At 31.6% G+C, this 20,151-nt stretch overlaps 1 protein-coding gene and 1 pseudogene across 1 annotated transcript in view; one reads left to right on the top strand and one right to left on the bottom strand.

Annotated features, from left to right (window-relative positions):
* Nucleotides 1-20,151, bottom strand: part of CFAP47 (cilia and flagella associated protein 47) — a 363,081-nt gene that overhangs the window by 265,387 nt on the left and 77,543 nt on the right. Inside the window, 3 exon segments of the mRNA XM_015594565.2 lie at nucleotides 7,045-7,204; nucleotides 14,120-14,214; nucleotides 19,185-19,326. Coding sequence (XP_015450051.1) covers nucleotides 7,045-7,204; nucleotides 14,120-14,214; nucleotides 19,185-19,326 — 397 coding nt within the window.
* On the top strand, nucleotides 7,516-9,520 carry LOC102896558 (annotated as a pseudogene).

Raw genomic sequence — 20,151 nt, forward strand, 5'->3', positions numbered from 1 at the left:
GCACAGCTGTCTGTAGCATTGATAACATTTCTGGCAAATAAGAGGTTGACTAAAACTTAAAGGAAAAAAACAGAGAAATTAGATATTCATTGGAGAATTTCAAAAACTCTGGTCTAATTCCTGTGTACATGACCAAGGAAGACCTGTAGAAGTCCTAATAGCTCACTTCTGACTAACCTAGAGTTTTTACATAAGAAGTAATTAAGAGACTTTAGATACTACACAAGAAAAGGAATACAGACCTTACAGAATTAGTTCTGGAATTTCACTAACAAATAAACAGTAACAACAAACAAAAAAAAACTATAACAATAACTACTGAATGAAAGTAAGGTTCTCGTTTCCATAGTTGCCATATTACATTATTTATAATGTCCCATTTAAAAAAATAAAATTTGAGACACGAGAAACAAAAATGAATGATCCAAACACAAGAAAAAATGCTGTCAACAGAAACTGTGCCTGAGAAAGTTCAAGCATTGGCTATATACACATATGTATATATAAAAATGTATATTATATATAAATTGTGGCAATGAAATGTACAATAACTGAAATATTCACTAGAGGAATTCAACAGTAGATTTGAAGTAGCTAAACAAAGACTCAGCCAACATGAAAATAAGTCAGTTGAGTTTATCTAGTCTGAGGAACAGAAAGAATGAGTGAATGAAGAAAAAAGAACAGAGCCTCAGAGATCTGTAGGACACCATCAAGTATACCAACATAATGTAAAACAAGAATCCTGGAGGAAGATGAGACAGAAAAGCAGAAAGACTCTGAAGAAATAATGGCCAATAACATCTAAAATTGATGAAAAACATTAAACATGTAAGAATTTCAATGAACTCCGTGTAAGATAAACTCAAAATGATTTACCCTCAGACACATTTGTCCAACTGCCAAAACAAAAAGAGAGAATCTTGAAAGCAGAAAAAGAAAAATGACTCATTAAACAAGTGATCTTTAATAATATGAACAGCTGACTTCTCATCAAAAACTGTGAAGGCCATGCAGTGTGAAGATGTATTTAAAGTACTGAAAGAAAAAGGTTGTCATCCAAGAATTCTATGTCCAACAAAGTTATCTTTCAAAAATGAAGAAAAAATTAAGATATTTCCAGATAATCAAAACCTGACAGACTTCATCACTAGTGGACTTTTTCTACAAGAAATAATAAAGGAAGCCTTTGAAACTGAAATGAAAGAACATTAGACAGTAACTTGAATCACAAATGTAAAGGTAAGTAAGTATATGACTAAATACAAATAATCATATAAGAGTAGTTTTTTTTGTTAGATTTTTTAAAAACTGTATAAAGGAAGTATTATAAAACTGTTGATGGGATTATACTGTACAAAGATGTAATTTGTCATGAGAGTAATACAAAGGAGAAGGATACTATACTGAAGCAAAGATTTTATATACTATTGAAATGAAGTTAGTATTAATTTGAATTACATTTTAAAGAATAAGGTGTTAGTTATATTTTCCAGGGAAACCACTAAGAAGATATCGTAAAAATTTATTCTGAAAAAAAGGGAATTTAAATGCTAACCTAAACAATATTTAATGCAAAAGAAGGCACTAACAGAGGAAAGATACACAAAAAGTTAAGATATACAGAAAACAAATAGCATAAAGGCAGATGTAAGCTTTTCCTTACCTTATTTCATCAGTAATTAATCAGTATATGTAAAATGATTCAATAAACCAATTAAAAGGCTGAGCTTTACAAAACAAATTTTAAAAAATGATCCAAATCCATGCCACCTACTGGAAACACTCTTTAGATTCAAAAACACAATACAATTGAAAGTAAAAGGATGAAAAAATGACATACATGCAAAAAATAACTAAAAGAGAGCTACAGTGACTATGCCAATATCAGAAAAAGTAGATACTAAGTAAAAATTGCTACTAGAAACAAAAAAGTACATTATATATTGATAACAGGACAATCCATCAAGAATATATAACAATAATAAACATGTATGCACCTAACAAAGCCACAAAATGCAAGAAGCAAAACGTGGCAGAATTAAAGCAGCAGCAGATAAACAATAACCATTTGAGACTTTAATACTCCACTCTCAATTGGGAATAAGAAAACTAGGTAGAAAAACACTGAATAAATAAATAAAAGACTTAAAAAATACCATAAAAGAACTACACCAAATAGACCTTTATGGGACATTCAATCCAACAAGAAGAGAATACATATACTTCTCAATTACATATGGAACATTTTTCCTGGGAAATTCATATTCTAGGGTATAAGATAAGCCTCAATACATTTAAAATGATTGAAACCATACAGAGTATGTTCTGTGACAACAATAAAATAAAATTAGATATCAATCACCGAAATCAACTTTTAAATTCGCAAATACGTGGAAATTAAATAAGACACTCCCAAATTACTAATCATCTAAGAAAAAATGACAAGATAAATTTTAAAAAATAATTTGTGATGGAACTAAAATGAAAAAAAAGCATACAAAAACTCATGGGATATACCTAATGTAGTGCTCGGAGTGAAATTTAGTGCTTTAAATGACATATTAAAAAATAAGATAAATTTGAAATTAATACTTAAACTTGCATCATAAGAAAAATGAAAAGTGAGTAAATAACAAGCAAACAAAGAAGAAAGGAAATAGTAAATATTGGAACAGAAATTAATTGAATGTAACATAGGAAAAAAATTAAGAAACTCGATAAAATCAAAAGTTAGTCTTTAAAAACATCATAAAATTTAAAAAAAACCTTTGGTATGAATGACCAAGTAAAAAGGAGGAAATTCAAATTAAAAAATTATGAAAATAAAAGAGAAAGTCAATACTCACTTTATACAAATTTAATAAAAAGATTATAAGGAAACACAATATATACTTTTATATAAACACATTAGATAACTGCAATGAACTGGACAAATTCCTAGAAAGAGACAAATTTCCTAAACTGATTTAGGAAGAGTTATAAAATCTGAATAGACTTATAGAAAAGGATTGAAGTAGCAATCAAAAAACTTCTCACATAGAATAACTAAAGCCCAGATGGCTTCATTGGTGAAATCTACTACACAATTCATGCAGAATTAATATCAATCTTCACAATAATAGAAATGGAAGGAATGCTTCCTAAGCCATTCTCTATGACCAAAGTAACGGAAATAAACACTTCTGTTTATGACCAATTGATTTTAAACAAGAGTATTGAGACAATTCAATGGGAGAAACAACATTCTTTTTAATAAATGGTGCCAGGACAAGTAGATATGCTCATGCAAAAGAATGAGGTTGGAGCCCTACTTTACACCATATTAACAAAGAACTCAAAATTGATCATAGACCTAAATAAAAAAGATAAAATCATAAAAATTTAGGAGAAAACATAAGAGCTAATTACCACAACCTTGGGTTATATGTTTTCTTAGACACTATGAAGCTCAAATGACAAAAGAAAAATTAGATAAATTAGACTTCATCAAAATTAAAAGATATTTTGTCTCAGTTGTCATCATCAGAAAGCAAAAAGACAAAACCCAGAATGAAATAAAATATTTTCAAATTATAGTCTGATAAGGAAATTTTATCCAGAATATATAAAGAACATTGACAACTCAAAAAGACATCTGAATTTTTAAATGAACAAAACATTTGAATAGACATCTCTCCAAAGATGATATACAAATCAACAATAAGCACATGAAAAGACGGTCAACATCATTAGTCACCAAGGAAATGCAAATAATAACCACAATGAGATATCGCTTCATTCTCACCAGGACTGCTGTAATAAAAAAAGATAATAAGAAGGGTTAGTGTGTGCTCGCTTCAGCAGCACATATACTAAAAGAAGGGTTAGTGAGAATGTGGAAAAATTGGAACCCTCAATCATTGCTGGTGAAATTTTAAATTCTTACCAGTTGCTCTGTAAAATAGTTTGGTAGTTTCTTAAAATGGCAAATATCAAATTATACTATGATGCAGCAATTCCACTTCAAGATATATATCCAAATGAATGAAAATGTGTGTCCACACAAAAAGACATGAATGTGCATAACTCTTATTCATAATGGACAAAAAGTAGAAACAATTCAAATGTACATTAACTAAATGACCACTGAATGTCTATGAATAGACAATATGTTATACATCCATATAATTAGCTGGCAATAAAAAGGAATGAAGTACTGATTTGTGCTACAACATGAACCTTGTAATTATTATGCTATGTGAAAAAAGCCAATCACAAGTGGACACACATTGTATGATTCTATTTACATGAAATGTCCACAGTAATCATATTCTTAGAGACAGGAAGTAAATTAGTGGTCAGCAGTGGCTGAATTGAGGGAGAGATGGGGGGTGACTACTAATGGGTACAGATTTTCCTTTATCAGGTGATGGATATGTTTTTAATGAGACTATGATGACAGTTGCACAATTGGGGATATCCTAAAAACCACCGTGTTATATACCTGTAAAAGGTGAATTTTATGTTGTGTGAAATAAATTTTAATAAAGTTGTTATTTAAAAAACAATACTTTTAAAAATAATCATACCTGAGAGTGAATTTTGTCTTTCTTATCTAATTTAAAATAGAAGAATTTAAAGCAAAATTAAGCAAAATTTAAAGCAAAAAAAAAAAGAAGACACCTTTTTCTTCTTCTAGTAGTTTCCTCATCTTAATCAGCAATAAAAAACAACTCAGAAAACCAGAAATGAATGCATACTTCATTTGGAAAAAACTAAGGAAAAGTTATGAGAGCTGAATTCAGTGCAACATGAGCCAGGAAAAGTAAAAATTGTCTGCACTGGAAGAAAATAAATGGTGGCAACCAAAGGGTCAAGCAAATGCTTCCCTGGTTCCATTTCAAAAAGCTTCACTAACTCAATTCCAACTCCAAGGATTCCAGTTTCCGTCCAGCTGTTTAATCCCAGGATTCTTATCCAATCTGCTAGTTTTGATTTGCAAGAGTCTTGCCTCACACTACCTCAATGTCCTAGAGATGGAGAAGTCTCCAGAACTGATCAAGAAGAGGGAGGAACTTAGGGACTCTGAGAAACATGGCAGAGTGAGAGACGTCTGCAGATCTCTCCCTCTGAAACAACAATAAGCTGAACATCTAAAACTCAACCAAAAACGCCCAAACTGCACACCAACACAGTAGTGGTTACTAGCGGGGGGAGGAGGAAGGAAGAGTTTGACAGGGCATAGGGGGTCGGGGTAGTCAGTGAAGTGGGTAAACGGGAGCAAATATATGGTAGCTGAAGGAAACTGGACTTTGGGTGGTAAACACACAATAGAATATACAGATGTCAAATGATAACGTACACCTGAAAATTATATAATTTTACTAACCAATGTTACCTCAATAAACTTAGTTTTTAGAAAGTTAAAAAAAAAAAGAAGAGGGAGGAACTTACAAAACACATTAGCTTGAAATAAAATTCCAAATTATTTCAGCAAATTCCTGAGATACTGAGAGTAGAAAGGAACTCAAACTATACTTTTTACTTTGTCTGTGGTAAGTTCATTGACAGTTTCATCTTAGAACTGATAGGAAAATATATTTTGAAATAGGTATTATCAAAGGTTTAAATATAATCACATATAGAATAGAAACTGAATGTACAGTATGTAAAAAAACTTGATCAATACGTAAAATTTAAGAAAAAATAAGAAAGTATAAATAAAATATGAAATAAAATTGCATGAAAATGAACAAATATAGAACATGAAATATCAATAAGTTCAATCCCCCTCTTAAAAAATCATTTCAGTCTTGCTCAAAAAGAAAAGCAAGGTCCTTTGGTTTATAATAATTTATTCTAAATTTAAAAGACAGATTGAAAATAAAGTGATATATCATCAAAAAGCAGTAAAAGGAAAGAAAAAGTGGCAATGTATCACACAATCAGCATTCAAGATAACAGCATTTTGTAGGAAAAAAAATACATTACTTTAAATGTATATATTTATGTACAAAAGATACATTAGACATAAACCTTTTATAACATCTAAATATACAAAGAAAAACTATTGGAATCAAGAAAAACTTTCCAAACTGCCATTGTAATAACAGATTGAGACAGACTGCAGTAACAATTGTAATGCAACTGTAACATAATGTAATGTAATTGTAATGTAGTAACATAGTATTAACAGATTCAGGAAGAGAATAAGGAGTAGAAGGAGAGCTGAAAGAGGAAGAGAAAAATATCAATATTGTAAATAAAGAGACAAATTTATTAGTTACCATAATTGTATATTATAAAATATTTACTTAGAAAACAATGTAGAAAAATACTTGAAAAACTTCCAGATCTAACCAGAGATGTTCAGTATAGAAGTACCAGATAAAATATAAATATATTCCTTTTATACAGTGATAGTTAATTAAAAAGAATAATGGAAAACATCTCATTAGAAATAATGATGCATATAAAATGAAACTTTACTAGAAAAACATACTATTCTTTAAAGGGAAAAACTCAATTATGTGCCTTTTTCTAGAAACTGGAAAAATAAACTACAGTTCATTTAGAAAAGTAAATGTGCAAGATTGCCATGAATTTTTGTAATAGATATTTAATGAGAGAAAATTTGTCAAGCCAATTATAAAAAGATACAATAAAATTCTTGTAATTAAAAAAGAAAACACCAGAAATGAAGTGGAAATATAGAGAGAGATGCTGGCCAGCTTCCCTCAAAGCAAGCAATCCAAGAGTACAAGCCAGATATTGCAATGCCTTTTCTGATCTATCTTTGAAAGTCACACACCTTCACAACTATAATGTCACATGGTTTATATATTAACCCTATTTGACATGGGATGGGACTACAGGGGCAAGAATACCAGATGAGGATGACTGGGAGCCATTTTTTAGGATGGTCACAAAATTCTAGTAAGAAACTTCTTAAAACTGTTTTAAGAACATATAACAAATAATCTAAACTTTTGTATTCATGATAAAATAATACATGAAAGGTAAATGGAAACATCAACAACAAATATAGGAAAAATTACTTACGTGGACAGAAAGTTATGGAAACATTACATTCTGTATATGGTTGTAGAATCCCACTCAGTACACCAAGCTTAAATATGCCATCTTTGAAAAGTTTGCCAGCATTACTAATATCAAAAGTCCACTGCACATCTTTTGTTGAAGTATTAAATAAGACAAGATTCTGTTAAGACACAAAAACAGAAATTTATAAAAATTTCAATATGCAATATAAAATTTGGTTGGCAATACCATACCAAATTGATGGGCCTATGCACAATGTCAAGCAATTAAAAGTGGTAATCATAGATAAAATGTTTTAAAAGTGATGTTAGGCAAACAAAGACATATGCAAACATGTTCATAGCTTATTATTATTAACAACTATGAAAAGCACACAAAGGATAGAGAATGAGGTAAAACAAAAATATCGAAATTATGATGCCAGCTAGCAAGGATGCAGAGTAACAAAAACCTTCATTCATGGTTGTGAGAATGCAAAACGGTACAGTAAAGCATATACCTACCACTTTACCCAGTAATCTCACTCATAATTATTTACTTAAGTGAATCAAAAATTTATGTTGATTATTTGTTTTGCTTTATAATTTCTAGTCAAAACATAGTTTCTCAAAGTTACTTAAGCCATTCCTCTGCATTCCCACTGACATCGATGATATTATTTCATACATTTGTAATACAGTTTGTCATAGTCTAAGATCTTGTTAGAAACAAAACAAGATTTCCTTCAACTAATGAATAGATAAACAAAATGTAGTACACATCCATACAATGAATAAAATTCAGTGATAAAATAAGTGAAGTATAATATTAACACAAAAAGATAAATGAATATTAAATATATTTTTGCTAAGTCAAAGATGTCAGATCCAAATGGCTACATATTTTATAATTATATTAATTCCCGTCATTCTAGAAATGTAAAATTATATGAATGGAAAAAAAATCAGTGGTTGCCAAGTGTTGGTGGAAGGAAGAATAGTTGACTACAAAGGGGTTACACAGAGAATTTTCACTGTAATGAAACTGTTCTGTATGGTACTGAAGTGTTAGATAAATGATTGTGTACATTTTCTAAAACTCATAGAACTACATACTACAAAGAGTGAACTTAAATGTATGTAAATTTTAAACAATCAATCAAGATGTTGGGAATCCCAGGATGGATCTTAGACTATGACAGACTGTATTACAAATGTATGAAATAATATCATCGATGTCAGTGGGAATGCAGAGGAATGGCTTAAGTAACTTTGAGAAACTATGTTTTGACTAGAAATTATAAAGCAAAACACAAGTTACTCTTTATAAACGATGTACTCTAGTTGGCAAATGTGTTAGCACTTCTAACAGGCTATAGGTTAAAAATTCTGAAACTTTTTTACTAGTGTACTAAGGTTAAAAAATAAGTAAAAAAATAATAAATAAGGAGCCTTTTTGTTGGTAGATGCTACCAAGTAAGCATTGTTAAAGTCTCCCCTCCTGTGGTCATCAAGTCTAAGTAAGAGCCCTTCAAAGAGCCCAAACAGTTGTGGAAGCTCTTCATCAGAGGTTTGAGCTTTGAAACAACCAATGAGAGTCTGGGGAGCCATTTTGAGCAATGGACAACACTCACAGACTATGTGATGATGAGAGATCCAAACACCAAATACTCCAGAGGCTTTGGGTTTGTCACTTATGCCACTGTGGAGGATGTGGATGCAGCCATGAAGGCAAAGCCATACAAAGTGGATGGAAGGGTTGTAGAACCAAAGACGGCTGTCTCAAGAGGAGATTCTCAAAGACCTGGTGCCCACTTAACTGTGAAACAAGATTTTTGTTGGTGGTATTAAAGAAGACACTGACGAACATCACCTAAGAGATTATTTTGAACAGTATAGGAAAATTGTAGTGATTGAAATCGTGTCTGACCGACGCAGTGGCAAGAAGAGAGGCTTTGCTGTTGTAACCTTTGATGACCATGGCTCTGTAGATAAGACTGTCATTCAGAAATACCATACTGTACATGACCACAATAGTGAAGTAAGGAAAGCCCTACCTAAGCAAAAGATGGCGACTGCACATCCAACCAAAGAGGTCTAGTGGTTCTGGAAACTTTGGTGGTGGTCATAGAAGTTGTTTTCGTGAGAATGACAACTTTGGTCATGGAGAAAACTTCAGTGGTCAAGGTGGCTTTGATAGCAGTTGTGGCAGTAGAGGATATGGTGGCAGTGGGGATGGCTATAATGGATTTGGTAAGTAGGGAAGCAATTTGGGAGGAGGCAGAAGCTACAATGATTTTGGCAATTACAACAACCCATGCTCAAATTTTGGAACCATGAAAGGAGGAAACTTGGAAAGCAGAAGCACTGGCCTCTATGGTAGTGGAGGTCAATACTTTGCCAAACCACAAAACCAAGGTGGCTATGTCGGTTCCAGCAGCAGCAGTAGCTGTGGCAGTGGCAGAAGGTTTTACTCACTGCCAGGAAACAAAGCTTAGTAGGAGAGGAGAGCCAAGGAAGTGACAGAGAAGCTACAGGTTAGAACAGATTTATGAACTCAGTCAAGCACAATGGTGGCGGGGCCGAGCTACTACAAAAAAGATATGTTTTAGACAATGCTCATGTGTATGGGCAAAAAACTTGAGGACTGTATTTGTGACTAAAATTGTATAACAGGTTATTTTAGTTTCTGTTTTGTGGAAAGTGTAAAGCACTCCAACAAAGGGTTTTAATGTAGAGATATTTTTTGCACCCATGCTGTTGATTGTTAATTGTAATGGTCTGATCATGACACTGAGTAAATATGTCTTTTAAAAAATTATAATAAAATAAGCAAGGGAGAAAGAGGAAAGGGTAGAATTAAACTTGTGGTACTGGATTAGAGTCAATGTCAGCAGTATCAGTTTGAACTCATGTTGACAGAGAGTCATGATTGATAAATAGATGGATAGATGGATGGATAGGTAATTATACAAATATGTGATAGATAGATAGATAGATATAGATATACGTATATTCATGAGTTAGTATACATACAAATATTTCCTGGCTCTATTTGCTGAACGGGTCTAGAACACGACACCTCAAAAGCACCTAGCACACCTATTGCACAGATCTTGATTTCTAAATACCATTCTCCCATAAAAGGTACAGGTGTTTCTTGGAGAAAATGTTGATTCTAGAGTTTGAACAAGTAAAATAAAAGATGAGCCTGGATAATTTATAGTGCCAGAAAGTAAGAGACTGCTTAAATATTATAATGCTGAGAGTATGTTAAAGGACCAGTCTAAAAGAACTTCCAATTACCAAAGCTGGAACAATTTTAGCTACTAAATAAATAATGCAATATTGTATTATAACTGCAAGTATAAAATAAATATATTTGAGTTCATTCTGATATATTATGTAAATAAATAGATACATGATGATAGATAACAGATTAAATAGATGATAGGTAGTAGATAGATAGATAGATAGATAGATAGATAATAGATAGATGATGAATAGAATAACTTTTCTTACAGAAAAATTCCAAATGATATTCCCTTCCAGAAAGTGGAGCTTGACCCTGTACCCCATGAGTGTGGGCTGAAATTGACAACTCAGTTCCAAAGTATAGAGTGTAGAAAGAGAACAGTTTCTTCAACTTTACAGTAGAGAAACTTGGCATATATCACCAGTGAAAGTCAATGTTGATATCATGTATTCCCTTCACATAACGTGACAAAAAGGATATTTCACCTCCCTGACATACCTCCTCAAAACCCATGGGAAATAAGAATTCAGTCTAGTCAGGTGGAACACATCAGATACACCAAAATCAGAGAACATTCTGAAAATAATGCCAGACTAGTATTTTAAAACTGTCGAGGTCATAATCCTGTGACGAGGTCATAAAAATATGATGAGGTCACATATCAGAGGAAATGAAATGAAATATGGAATCCTGGATTGGACCCTGAGACAGTAAAAGGACATTAGTGAAAAACTGGTGAAATAGAAATAGAATCTGATGTTTCCTTAAAAATACTGTACTAATGTTAATTTCTTAGTTTTAAAAAAATGTTCTATAGTTGTATAAATTATTAACGTTAGGGGAAGTTGCGTGAAGTATACACGGAAAATCTCAGCACTTTGTTATGTTTTGGTAAATCTGGGAGCTATGAAGATGACTTGTGTGCAGACTCATCTTTCCAGTAGAACATACTATTAAAGTAAAACCTTAAACCAGGCTTTTTATCAACTTTACTCTTCAAAAATTTGAAGCACATAGAATGATCCATAAATTGCGATCACAACAAAATAATGTACTTTGTTTCTTTCTAAAGCATTATTGATTTGAAATATTTAGAATAAAAAAATGAGTAAATTTTACTCCAGATATCTCTTAAGTATTCGAACATCTATTTAGTTCTAATATTCATATACTGTGTAACAAAATTAATTTGCACCTTATAAAGAAAACAACATCTTTTAAAATAGAAGGTGGGCATAAATCGTACTAGCTATTTAAATGCTTCATTTTCCTCATTCTGAAATTGAGAAAATGGTATAAGACCTCTAAAATACGATCCACTTTCCATATCCTATCCTAAGAATAGTACTGATACAGTCAGCTATAGAGAAACATTCAGTTTGTTTAGTATTTTATTATTTTTCTTTATAATTTTATCAAAATAATACATGTACATAGGTTACATAAATAGCTCAAAAATGCTATAAAAAACAGGTGTCACACACAACTCCTCCTCGTTAACAGTTCTATTTCCCAGAAGCAACCAATTTTAGCCCATTCTGATTTGGATTTTCTCTAATAACTATATCTTATTCTATGGGGTGAAAGGTTAAAGAAGTACAAATTAGTAGTTGATAGTTGGGCACGGGGAGCATGGCATAGGGAATGTAGTTAGCATTAATATGATGGCTAAATGGAGGGTCAGGGGAGGGAGGGAGCAATTAGGGGGATCGTTTTATGAACGTTATAAATGTTTAACCAATTTACTGTATACTTGAAACTAATTTAAATAAACAAATTTATTTTAAAAAATAATAAATAAATATAAATAAATAAAATAAATGTGATGCTGAAATGGCTTACTTTAGGTTTTTTATGGCTGCCATAACAAATTACCACAAACATTTTAAAAGAATACAAATTTATTATATTACAGTGTTATAGGTTAGAAGTTCAACACAGATATTACTGGACTAAGATCAAGGTGTTAGAAAAAACTACGATTTTCTTCTAAGGTTCAAAATTTCTGGAGGCTCTAAGGAAGAATTTCCTTCCTTGCCACTCCCAGTTTCTAGAGGTCAGACACATTCTTTGGCTGGTGGCCTCCTTCCCCTATCTTCAAATCCAGCAACATCACAACTCTCCACCCTTCTATTATCACATTTCCTTCTGATCACAGTCAGGAAAGGTTCTCTGTTTTTAACCACTTCTGTGAGAAGACTGGGACCACCCAGGTAATCTAGGATAATCTCCCTTGCTCAGGATCCTTAATCTTAATGACATTACACATTAGCAAATTATTTTTTGTAATATAAGGTAGCGTACTCACAAATTCTGGAGATTAAGAATTGGACAACATTGGAGGCTATAATTCTGACTACAACATGGCTATTTCATGATTTATCAGATTCAGATATCATGACTTGATTGTCACTAGTAAAGATGACGATTTAGCTCATTTGTACTACCACCACTACTCTCCCCACCTTCTAATTTGGGATACTTATATTATTTTAATTCTTCCATTAGTCACCTGTAACTTTAAGCAATGTATTTATATATCTAGTTCTTTCTCCATCACCTTTAGACAATTCCCTCTAATCGCTAACCATGTAAAACGAGTTTCACTCCTCTTTCTTCTACCATCCTCAAAGCCTTCTGTCAACTTAACCTTCACATACACACTGTACATATCATACACGTGCCATTTTACATATACTACGTTATATATAATCACATTTTAATTCTGTTCCATAAGCATATTAAGACTTCTCTGTATTATATATTTTATTCTGACTCTGTAAATGTCATTCATGGCAAATCCAGTATATTATCGTCATATTTCCTTCTATGTGGGGCCAATGTGACTCTTGCCACTCAAGGAGGAAGACTCTCATTGTCTATATCATCTTTTATCATACCCACTGAATAAAATTATGATATAAAATAATCTTGCATTTATGAAGGGATTGTTTTACTTTGGAATTCAATCCAATTCAGTTCACTAGATTCCTTTCTAACCTCACATACAAGGACTTTGCATCCTTGAAGTTATATTACAGTTAGCAATCTTCCTGACACTTTATGCTTAACACAGTCACATTTAAATTCCAGAAGAGGTTTTTTTATTATTTTCTAACTACAATTTCATGTACACTCTGCTATTATTTTATGGATGCAATGTTAAGTAGTTTCTCCAGATAAATTTTCTTTAAGCTATAGAGGTTCAACATTTATTGTAGGAAAATCAATATATAAGACAGAAAAGGCAAACTACGAATACAAATTTCTACAATGTATACATGAACTTCCTTCTTATGCATGTCTCTCTTTTTTCTTTCTAGATGGATTCATAATTAGAAGAGAGGCAGAGATACAGAGTAAGAAAAAAAGAGTAGATTATCACAGAAGTCACTTTCTTATATACCTAGACTTTTTCAAATTTTATGCTTCTCATGACATTTCCTTACCTGTATGGAACATTTTTCACATTAATTTTAATCATAGCTTCCATTTGCACAAAGAAAGAGGGACAATTTAATTCTATTTAAAATATTTTGAGTAGTCCTATTAAATATATGCATCTATAAAATGAATGGTTTTATGTGTTTGTATACTTTGACAATTCTGAGAAATCTGAGGTATATATATTATATATAACACATATGCTATATATATATGTTATATATAACATATATACATCTGAGAAATGAGATATATATGTATATATGTATGCAAGCTACATATACATGCAAGTTCTCTAAAAATGAAAGTATTTTTCTAACATATGCTTCATAATAATCAACTCAACAAACCACAATCAGAAAAACAGTTGTGAACTGTACCAATTCTCTATACATACCTGAGTTACTGTGACCTTCTTATTAGGATTCATAGCATATGATGGAATTACAAATGTAAAATCAGTGCTGGATAAATTCAACGGTGCTTGCAATACTGTAAGAGGAAAGTAAATAGACTGATAAAATACTAATAGATATAAGCTCATAGATATTCCTTACCATACTTTCAATATGAAACAATAAAATTCCATTATTTTTTATTGTTACACTCTCATCAAAACAAAAAAAAATAAATTTTAAACATTTTTAGAATACCTTGGTTTACCATATCTATAAAGTTCCAATTTTTAATTTTAATGGTTACTACAAGTAAAATAGAAAAATTACTCTTGAGACAATAAAAGAATATGACATAAGAAATAGTGAGCAGAGAAAAAAGTAAACAAAGTTAAAATCATCTCCATACTAGAGTTTGACCAATGCAGTACAGAAGTGAAAAGAAACACAGACAGAAAAAATATGGGAATAAAGGGAACAGATACAGATTGCATATCTAATATTCATACATGAAACATAAAATGAATTGGTGGAATCTGCAAAAAATACATTAGAGAAGATATCTGATGGAAAAAACCTTATCTTTTTTAATAGATTTATTTTTTAGAGCGATTTTAGATTCACAGAAAAACTGAACAGAAGGTGAAGAGATTTCCCATATCTCCCTTGCCCCCACACATGCATAGTCTACTCCATTATCAACAATCCCACCACAGTGGTACATTTGCTATAATTGGTGAACCTACAATGATACATAATTATTATAAGTCAAAGCTCACTGTTTACATTAGGGAGCACTTGTGACAGTGAACATTCTATGGGTTTGAACAAATGTATAATGACATATACCCACCATTATAGTATTATACAGAGGAGATTCATTGCCCTGAAAAAATCTTCTGTGGTCTACCTATTCATCTCTCTCTCCCAACATCCCCGGGAAACCACTGGTCTTTTCATTGTCTCCACAGTTTTGCCTTTTCCAGACTGTCATACACTTGAAATGATACAGTATATAGCCTCTTGATATTGGCTTCTTTCACTTAGTAATATACATTCAAGGTCCATGGGATCTTGAATGTATATTGACCTGTATAAATGACCTGATAGCTCATTTCTTTTTAGAGCTGAATAACAGTCAGGGCATACCAAAGTCTGGCCATTCACCTACTGAAGGACATCTTAGTTGCTTCCAAATTTTAGCAATTATAAATAAATGTGCCATAAACATTTGTGTACAAGTTTTTGTGTGTACATAAGTTTTCAACTCCTTTGGAAGAATAACAAGGAGCAGGATTGGCTGGATCCTATGGTAAGAGTATGTTTAGTGGTAAGAAATAACCAAATGCCCTCTTTCAACGTAGCAATATCATTCATCATTCCCATTAGCAATGCAATCTCACCAGCAATTGCATTCTCATCAGTTCCTGTTATTCCACATCTCCAGCATTTAGTGTTGTCAGTGTTCTGGATTTTGGCCATTCTAATAGGTGTGTAGTAGTATCTTAGTGTTTTAATTTGCATTTTCCTGATGCATATAATGTGAAGTATTTTTATATGCTTATTTGCCATTTGTATATCTTCTTCGGTGAGGTGTATGTTGAGATCTTTGGCCCATTTTTCAATTGGTTTGTGTGTTTTCTCCTTGAGTTTTTGAGCTCTCTGTATGTTTTGGATAGCAGTTCTTTCTCAGATATATCTTTTGCAAATATTTTCTCCCAGCCAGTGGCTTGTCTTTTTGGCACTTGACAGTGTCTTTTGCAGAGCAGATATTTTAAATTTTAATAAAGTCCTGCTTATCAATTCTTTTTTCATGGATCTTGCCTTTCTTGTTGTATCTAAAATGTCATTGCCAAAGCCAAAGTCACCTAGATTTTTCCTGTTATCTTCTATGAGTTTTATAGTTTTGAAATTTTCCATTTAAGTCTGTGATCCATTTTGAGTTAATTTTTCTGAAAAATATAAGAACTGTGTCTAGATTTGCTTTTTGTTTTTGCTTGTGGATATCCAGTTGTTCAGCACCAAATTTTGAAAAGGCTACCTTTTCTGAATTGTATTGCCTGTATTCTATTGGCAAAGAACAGTTGACTAAATTTCTGTGGGTCTATTTCTGGGCTCTCTTTTCTGTTCCACTGACTATTTGTCTATATTTTTGCCAATACCAAACTCTCTTGATTATTGTACCTTTGTAGTAAATCTTGAAGTCAGATAGTGTCAGTCCTCCAACTTTGTTCTTCTTCAAAAGCGTGTTGGTTACTGTGCGCCTCTTCCTTTACATGTAAACTTCAAATCAATCGTCAAAATCCACAAAATAACTTGCTGAGAATCTGATTGAGATTGCATTGAATCTCTAGATCAAGTTGGAAAAAACTGCCATCTTGACAATAGTGTTTTCCTATACATGAACATATTACTTCATTTACTTAATTCTTCTGATTCTTTTTGTTTCATAGGTTTCCTCATATAGATCTTGTATATATTTTGTTAGATTTATACATGAGTATTTCATTTTGAGGGCTGTTAATGTAAATAGTACTTTGTATTTAATTTCAAAATCCATTTGTTCATTACCGGTATACAGATAAGCAATTGACTTTTGTATATTAACCTTGTATCCTGCAACCTTGCTATACTTTTAGGAATTTTTTTTTATCAGTTCTTTTAGATTTTCTACACAGACAATCATGTCATCTGTGAACAGACAGTTTAGTTCTTCTTTTCTAATCTGTATAAACAATTCATAAATTTTAAATTGCGCATTCTGAATTGCATGATAAAATCTCGTGGGCATCCCGCTCCATCCCGCCTGGGATGTGAATCATCCCTTTGTCCAGTGTACCCATGCTGCATATGCTCTCAGCCTGTTGGTCACTTAGTAGCCATCTTGGTTATCAAATGGGCTATAACAGTATCACACGGCTTGTGTTCAAGTAACCCTTATTTTATTTAATAATGTCACATTCATATAACTTTTATTACATTATATTGTTATAATTGTTTTATTTCATTATTAGTTATTATTATCTCTTACTGTGCCTAATTTATAAATGAAGCTTTATGACAGGTATGTATATCCAGAAAAAAAAAATGTCAGATATATAAGGTTTGGCATTATCCATGGTTTCAAGGGTCTACTAGGTGTCTTGGAACTTATCCTTCGTGGTTAAGGGGGCTCTACTGTAAAAAGATCACTGACATCTGCCAGACAAATACAAAACCTTGGTGATAAAGGAAAAGTTCATGAAAAGATAATTTATATAAGAAATATATAATTAATAGCATAGGTAGAAATTTCAATCCATAAGCAATTGAAAAAATGAAAATTGAAATATGTACTTTAAATCACATAGAAAAATATCTAATTTCTTTAATTCAATGCTGGTTAGAGTTTACACTGAAAGAGGGGTAAAAAAGCACAACTCTTTTCAAAAGCCCTTTTGCAAAATGCTTCAATAGCTTTAATATGTATATACTTTAGAAGGAATGCAGTCGATTCAGAGATAAGGACAAGAACCATATCGTTTCACTCATATGTGGAATATAAAACAGAAAGTAACAAACAAGACAAACAAACTCATAGACACAGACAACAGTATGGTGGTTACAAGAGGGGAAGGAGTGTAGGGGGAGGATGAAAAGAGTAAAGGGGGTTAAATATATGGTGACAGAAGAATACTAAACTTTGGGTGGTGAACACACAATGCAATATACAGATGATGTATTATAGAACTGTACATTTGAAACATGTACTGTTATTAACCAATATTAGCCCAATAAATTTCATTAAATAGAAAAAGGAAAAATATAAATAAGGAGAAAGTATTATACACAAAAATGTTCACTACTACAATAGTTATATTAACAAGAAAATAAAAAGAAGGAAAGAACTTAAATGCTTCTGATTATGCTTAAGTAACCTATAAGAGACACCTACTGGATGAAATATTCTATAATAGTTATCAGTGTTAACTTATATAATTAATAAGGGTCTATAACATCCAAGTAAAAGTTTATATTAAGAGTGAACAGATTTCAACTTAACATAAACAGTAAGATCGCAACTATGTTAAAAAAGAAGCTAATAAAAGCCAAGTACAGAACAAGAGTAAAAAACCAACATATTAATAATAGTATGTTCTAAATATGCACACTGCAGATGATAGTTTATGTATTTCTAAATTTTGCAATTTTCCTTAATAATGATATATTATTTTTTAATTTCTAAATAAGTACAATTTTATTTTATTTTTCACAAAAGTAATTTACCCTTTGTTTCTCTAAAAGGATATCTTAAAACAAGGGAGAAAACTTTAACTTCATGGAGCCTCTCTACCAGCTGTGGAATTCTTAATTCTGTATTTTAAATAGGAGTGAAATAAATTTCTATATTGTATTTGCTACCTTAATGAGGCTTCTATTACTAGGCGCCAAGTGTAATTATTAACTGATCACTATTTTATTATTGACAACTCAATGTCAGAACTACAAAAACAAAATACAGTATAATATAGGCTAGAGTTAATTTTTATGAAAAATTAAGCATATATTATAAACTACAAAGCCAAAGCTTTTCAAAAGTATGGCTTGCAGAATGCATCAGATTTATATGTGAATATTTGGAGAAAATGAGTAAATACTCAACAAATATTTCAAAGTTTTAATATATTTATCCTTCTTTATATATATTTAGTCCTTTGGCACTTTGGAAAAATATATTTTCTAAAATAAATTTCCATCCTTTCATTTTCTATCCAATGTATTTTGTTTTAGTAATTTAAATTTTAATTTAATCATTTAAAAACTGCCCACACAATAAAGTACTAATCTTTTTTAAAAAATTATATCTTATTTTTTAAGCAATGATCACTCACCTGAGGTTATATCCATGCTATTAATCAAAATGCAATCCCACAGACTCAATTTAAATGAAACACACAGGAATCATATCATAATTTTACTTTCTAATATTTCTTTTTTTAAAAAAATATATTCTGATTTTTAAACTTTCAGCTGCTGAAGTTGAACATTTGGTTTCTACACATCAACTGAATATTTCATATTACATACCAGTAGCTTGAACATAACATGGTCGAATAAGTGGTGTTGCCTTTGGAGTCACAGCAGATTTCGACGAATGACGTTGAGTGTAAAGTTCTGAAGCCTCAAAGAAATTAATTCGAACTTGAAAGCTAAATTCGTATGCTGCCACCTGACAGATAAAAAGTACATTACACCTATGACTATTTCTGCTGTAAGAAATTTGAAATACTAGTTTTATTGTAAATATGTAATGTATACAAAACCTGATGACTTGATATATATACATAATGAAATAACAGCACTATCAAACTAATTAACATATCTATTACCTAACAGTCTCCTTATTTATTGTGTGTGTGTGTGTGTGATGAGAACACTTAGGATATACCTTCTTAGCAAATGTCAAGTATAAAGTATAGTATTGTTACCAGAACTACCATATTACCCAGCAATCTTACTTCTAGGTATTCATCCTAAGGAATGGAAATCAGGATCTTGAAGAGATACCTGCACTCCTATGTTCATTACAGCATTATTCACAGCAGTAAAGCTATGGAAATAACCTAAATGTCCATCAAAGGATGAATGGATAATGAAAATGTGGTATATGCAGTGGAATATTCCATGTATTCCATGCAGTGGAATATTGTTCAGCTTTAAAAATAAGAGAACCTTCTATTTGCAATAACATGGATGGACCTGAAGAACATTATGCTAAGTGAAATACACCAGACACAGAAAGACAATGTATGATTTCACTTATATGTGGAATCTAAAATAGTCAAACTCGTAGAAGCAGAGAGTAAAAAGGTGGTTACGAGGGGCTTCAGGAAGGGGAAGGTGGAGAGATGTTGGTGAAGGAGTACAAAGCTTCAGTAATGCAAAATGAATAAGTTCTGGTGAGCTAATGAAATACTATAGATTTAGTAAAACAGCCATTTAGAAAAAGAGTTTCAAAAAGAAAATTATTTTGTGACATTGAAAGTACATTTTT

Source organism: Pteropus alecto, unplaced genomic scaffold (assembly GCF_000325575.1).
Source record: "Pteropus alecto unplaced genomic scaffold, ASM32557v1 scaffold258, whole genome shotgun sequence".
NCBI classification, from domain to species: domain Eukaryota; kingdom Metazoa; phylum Chordata; class Mammalia; order Chiroptera; family Pteropodidae; genus Pteropus; species Pteropus alecto.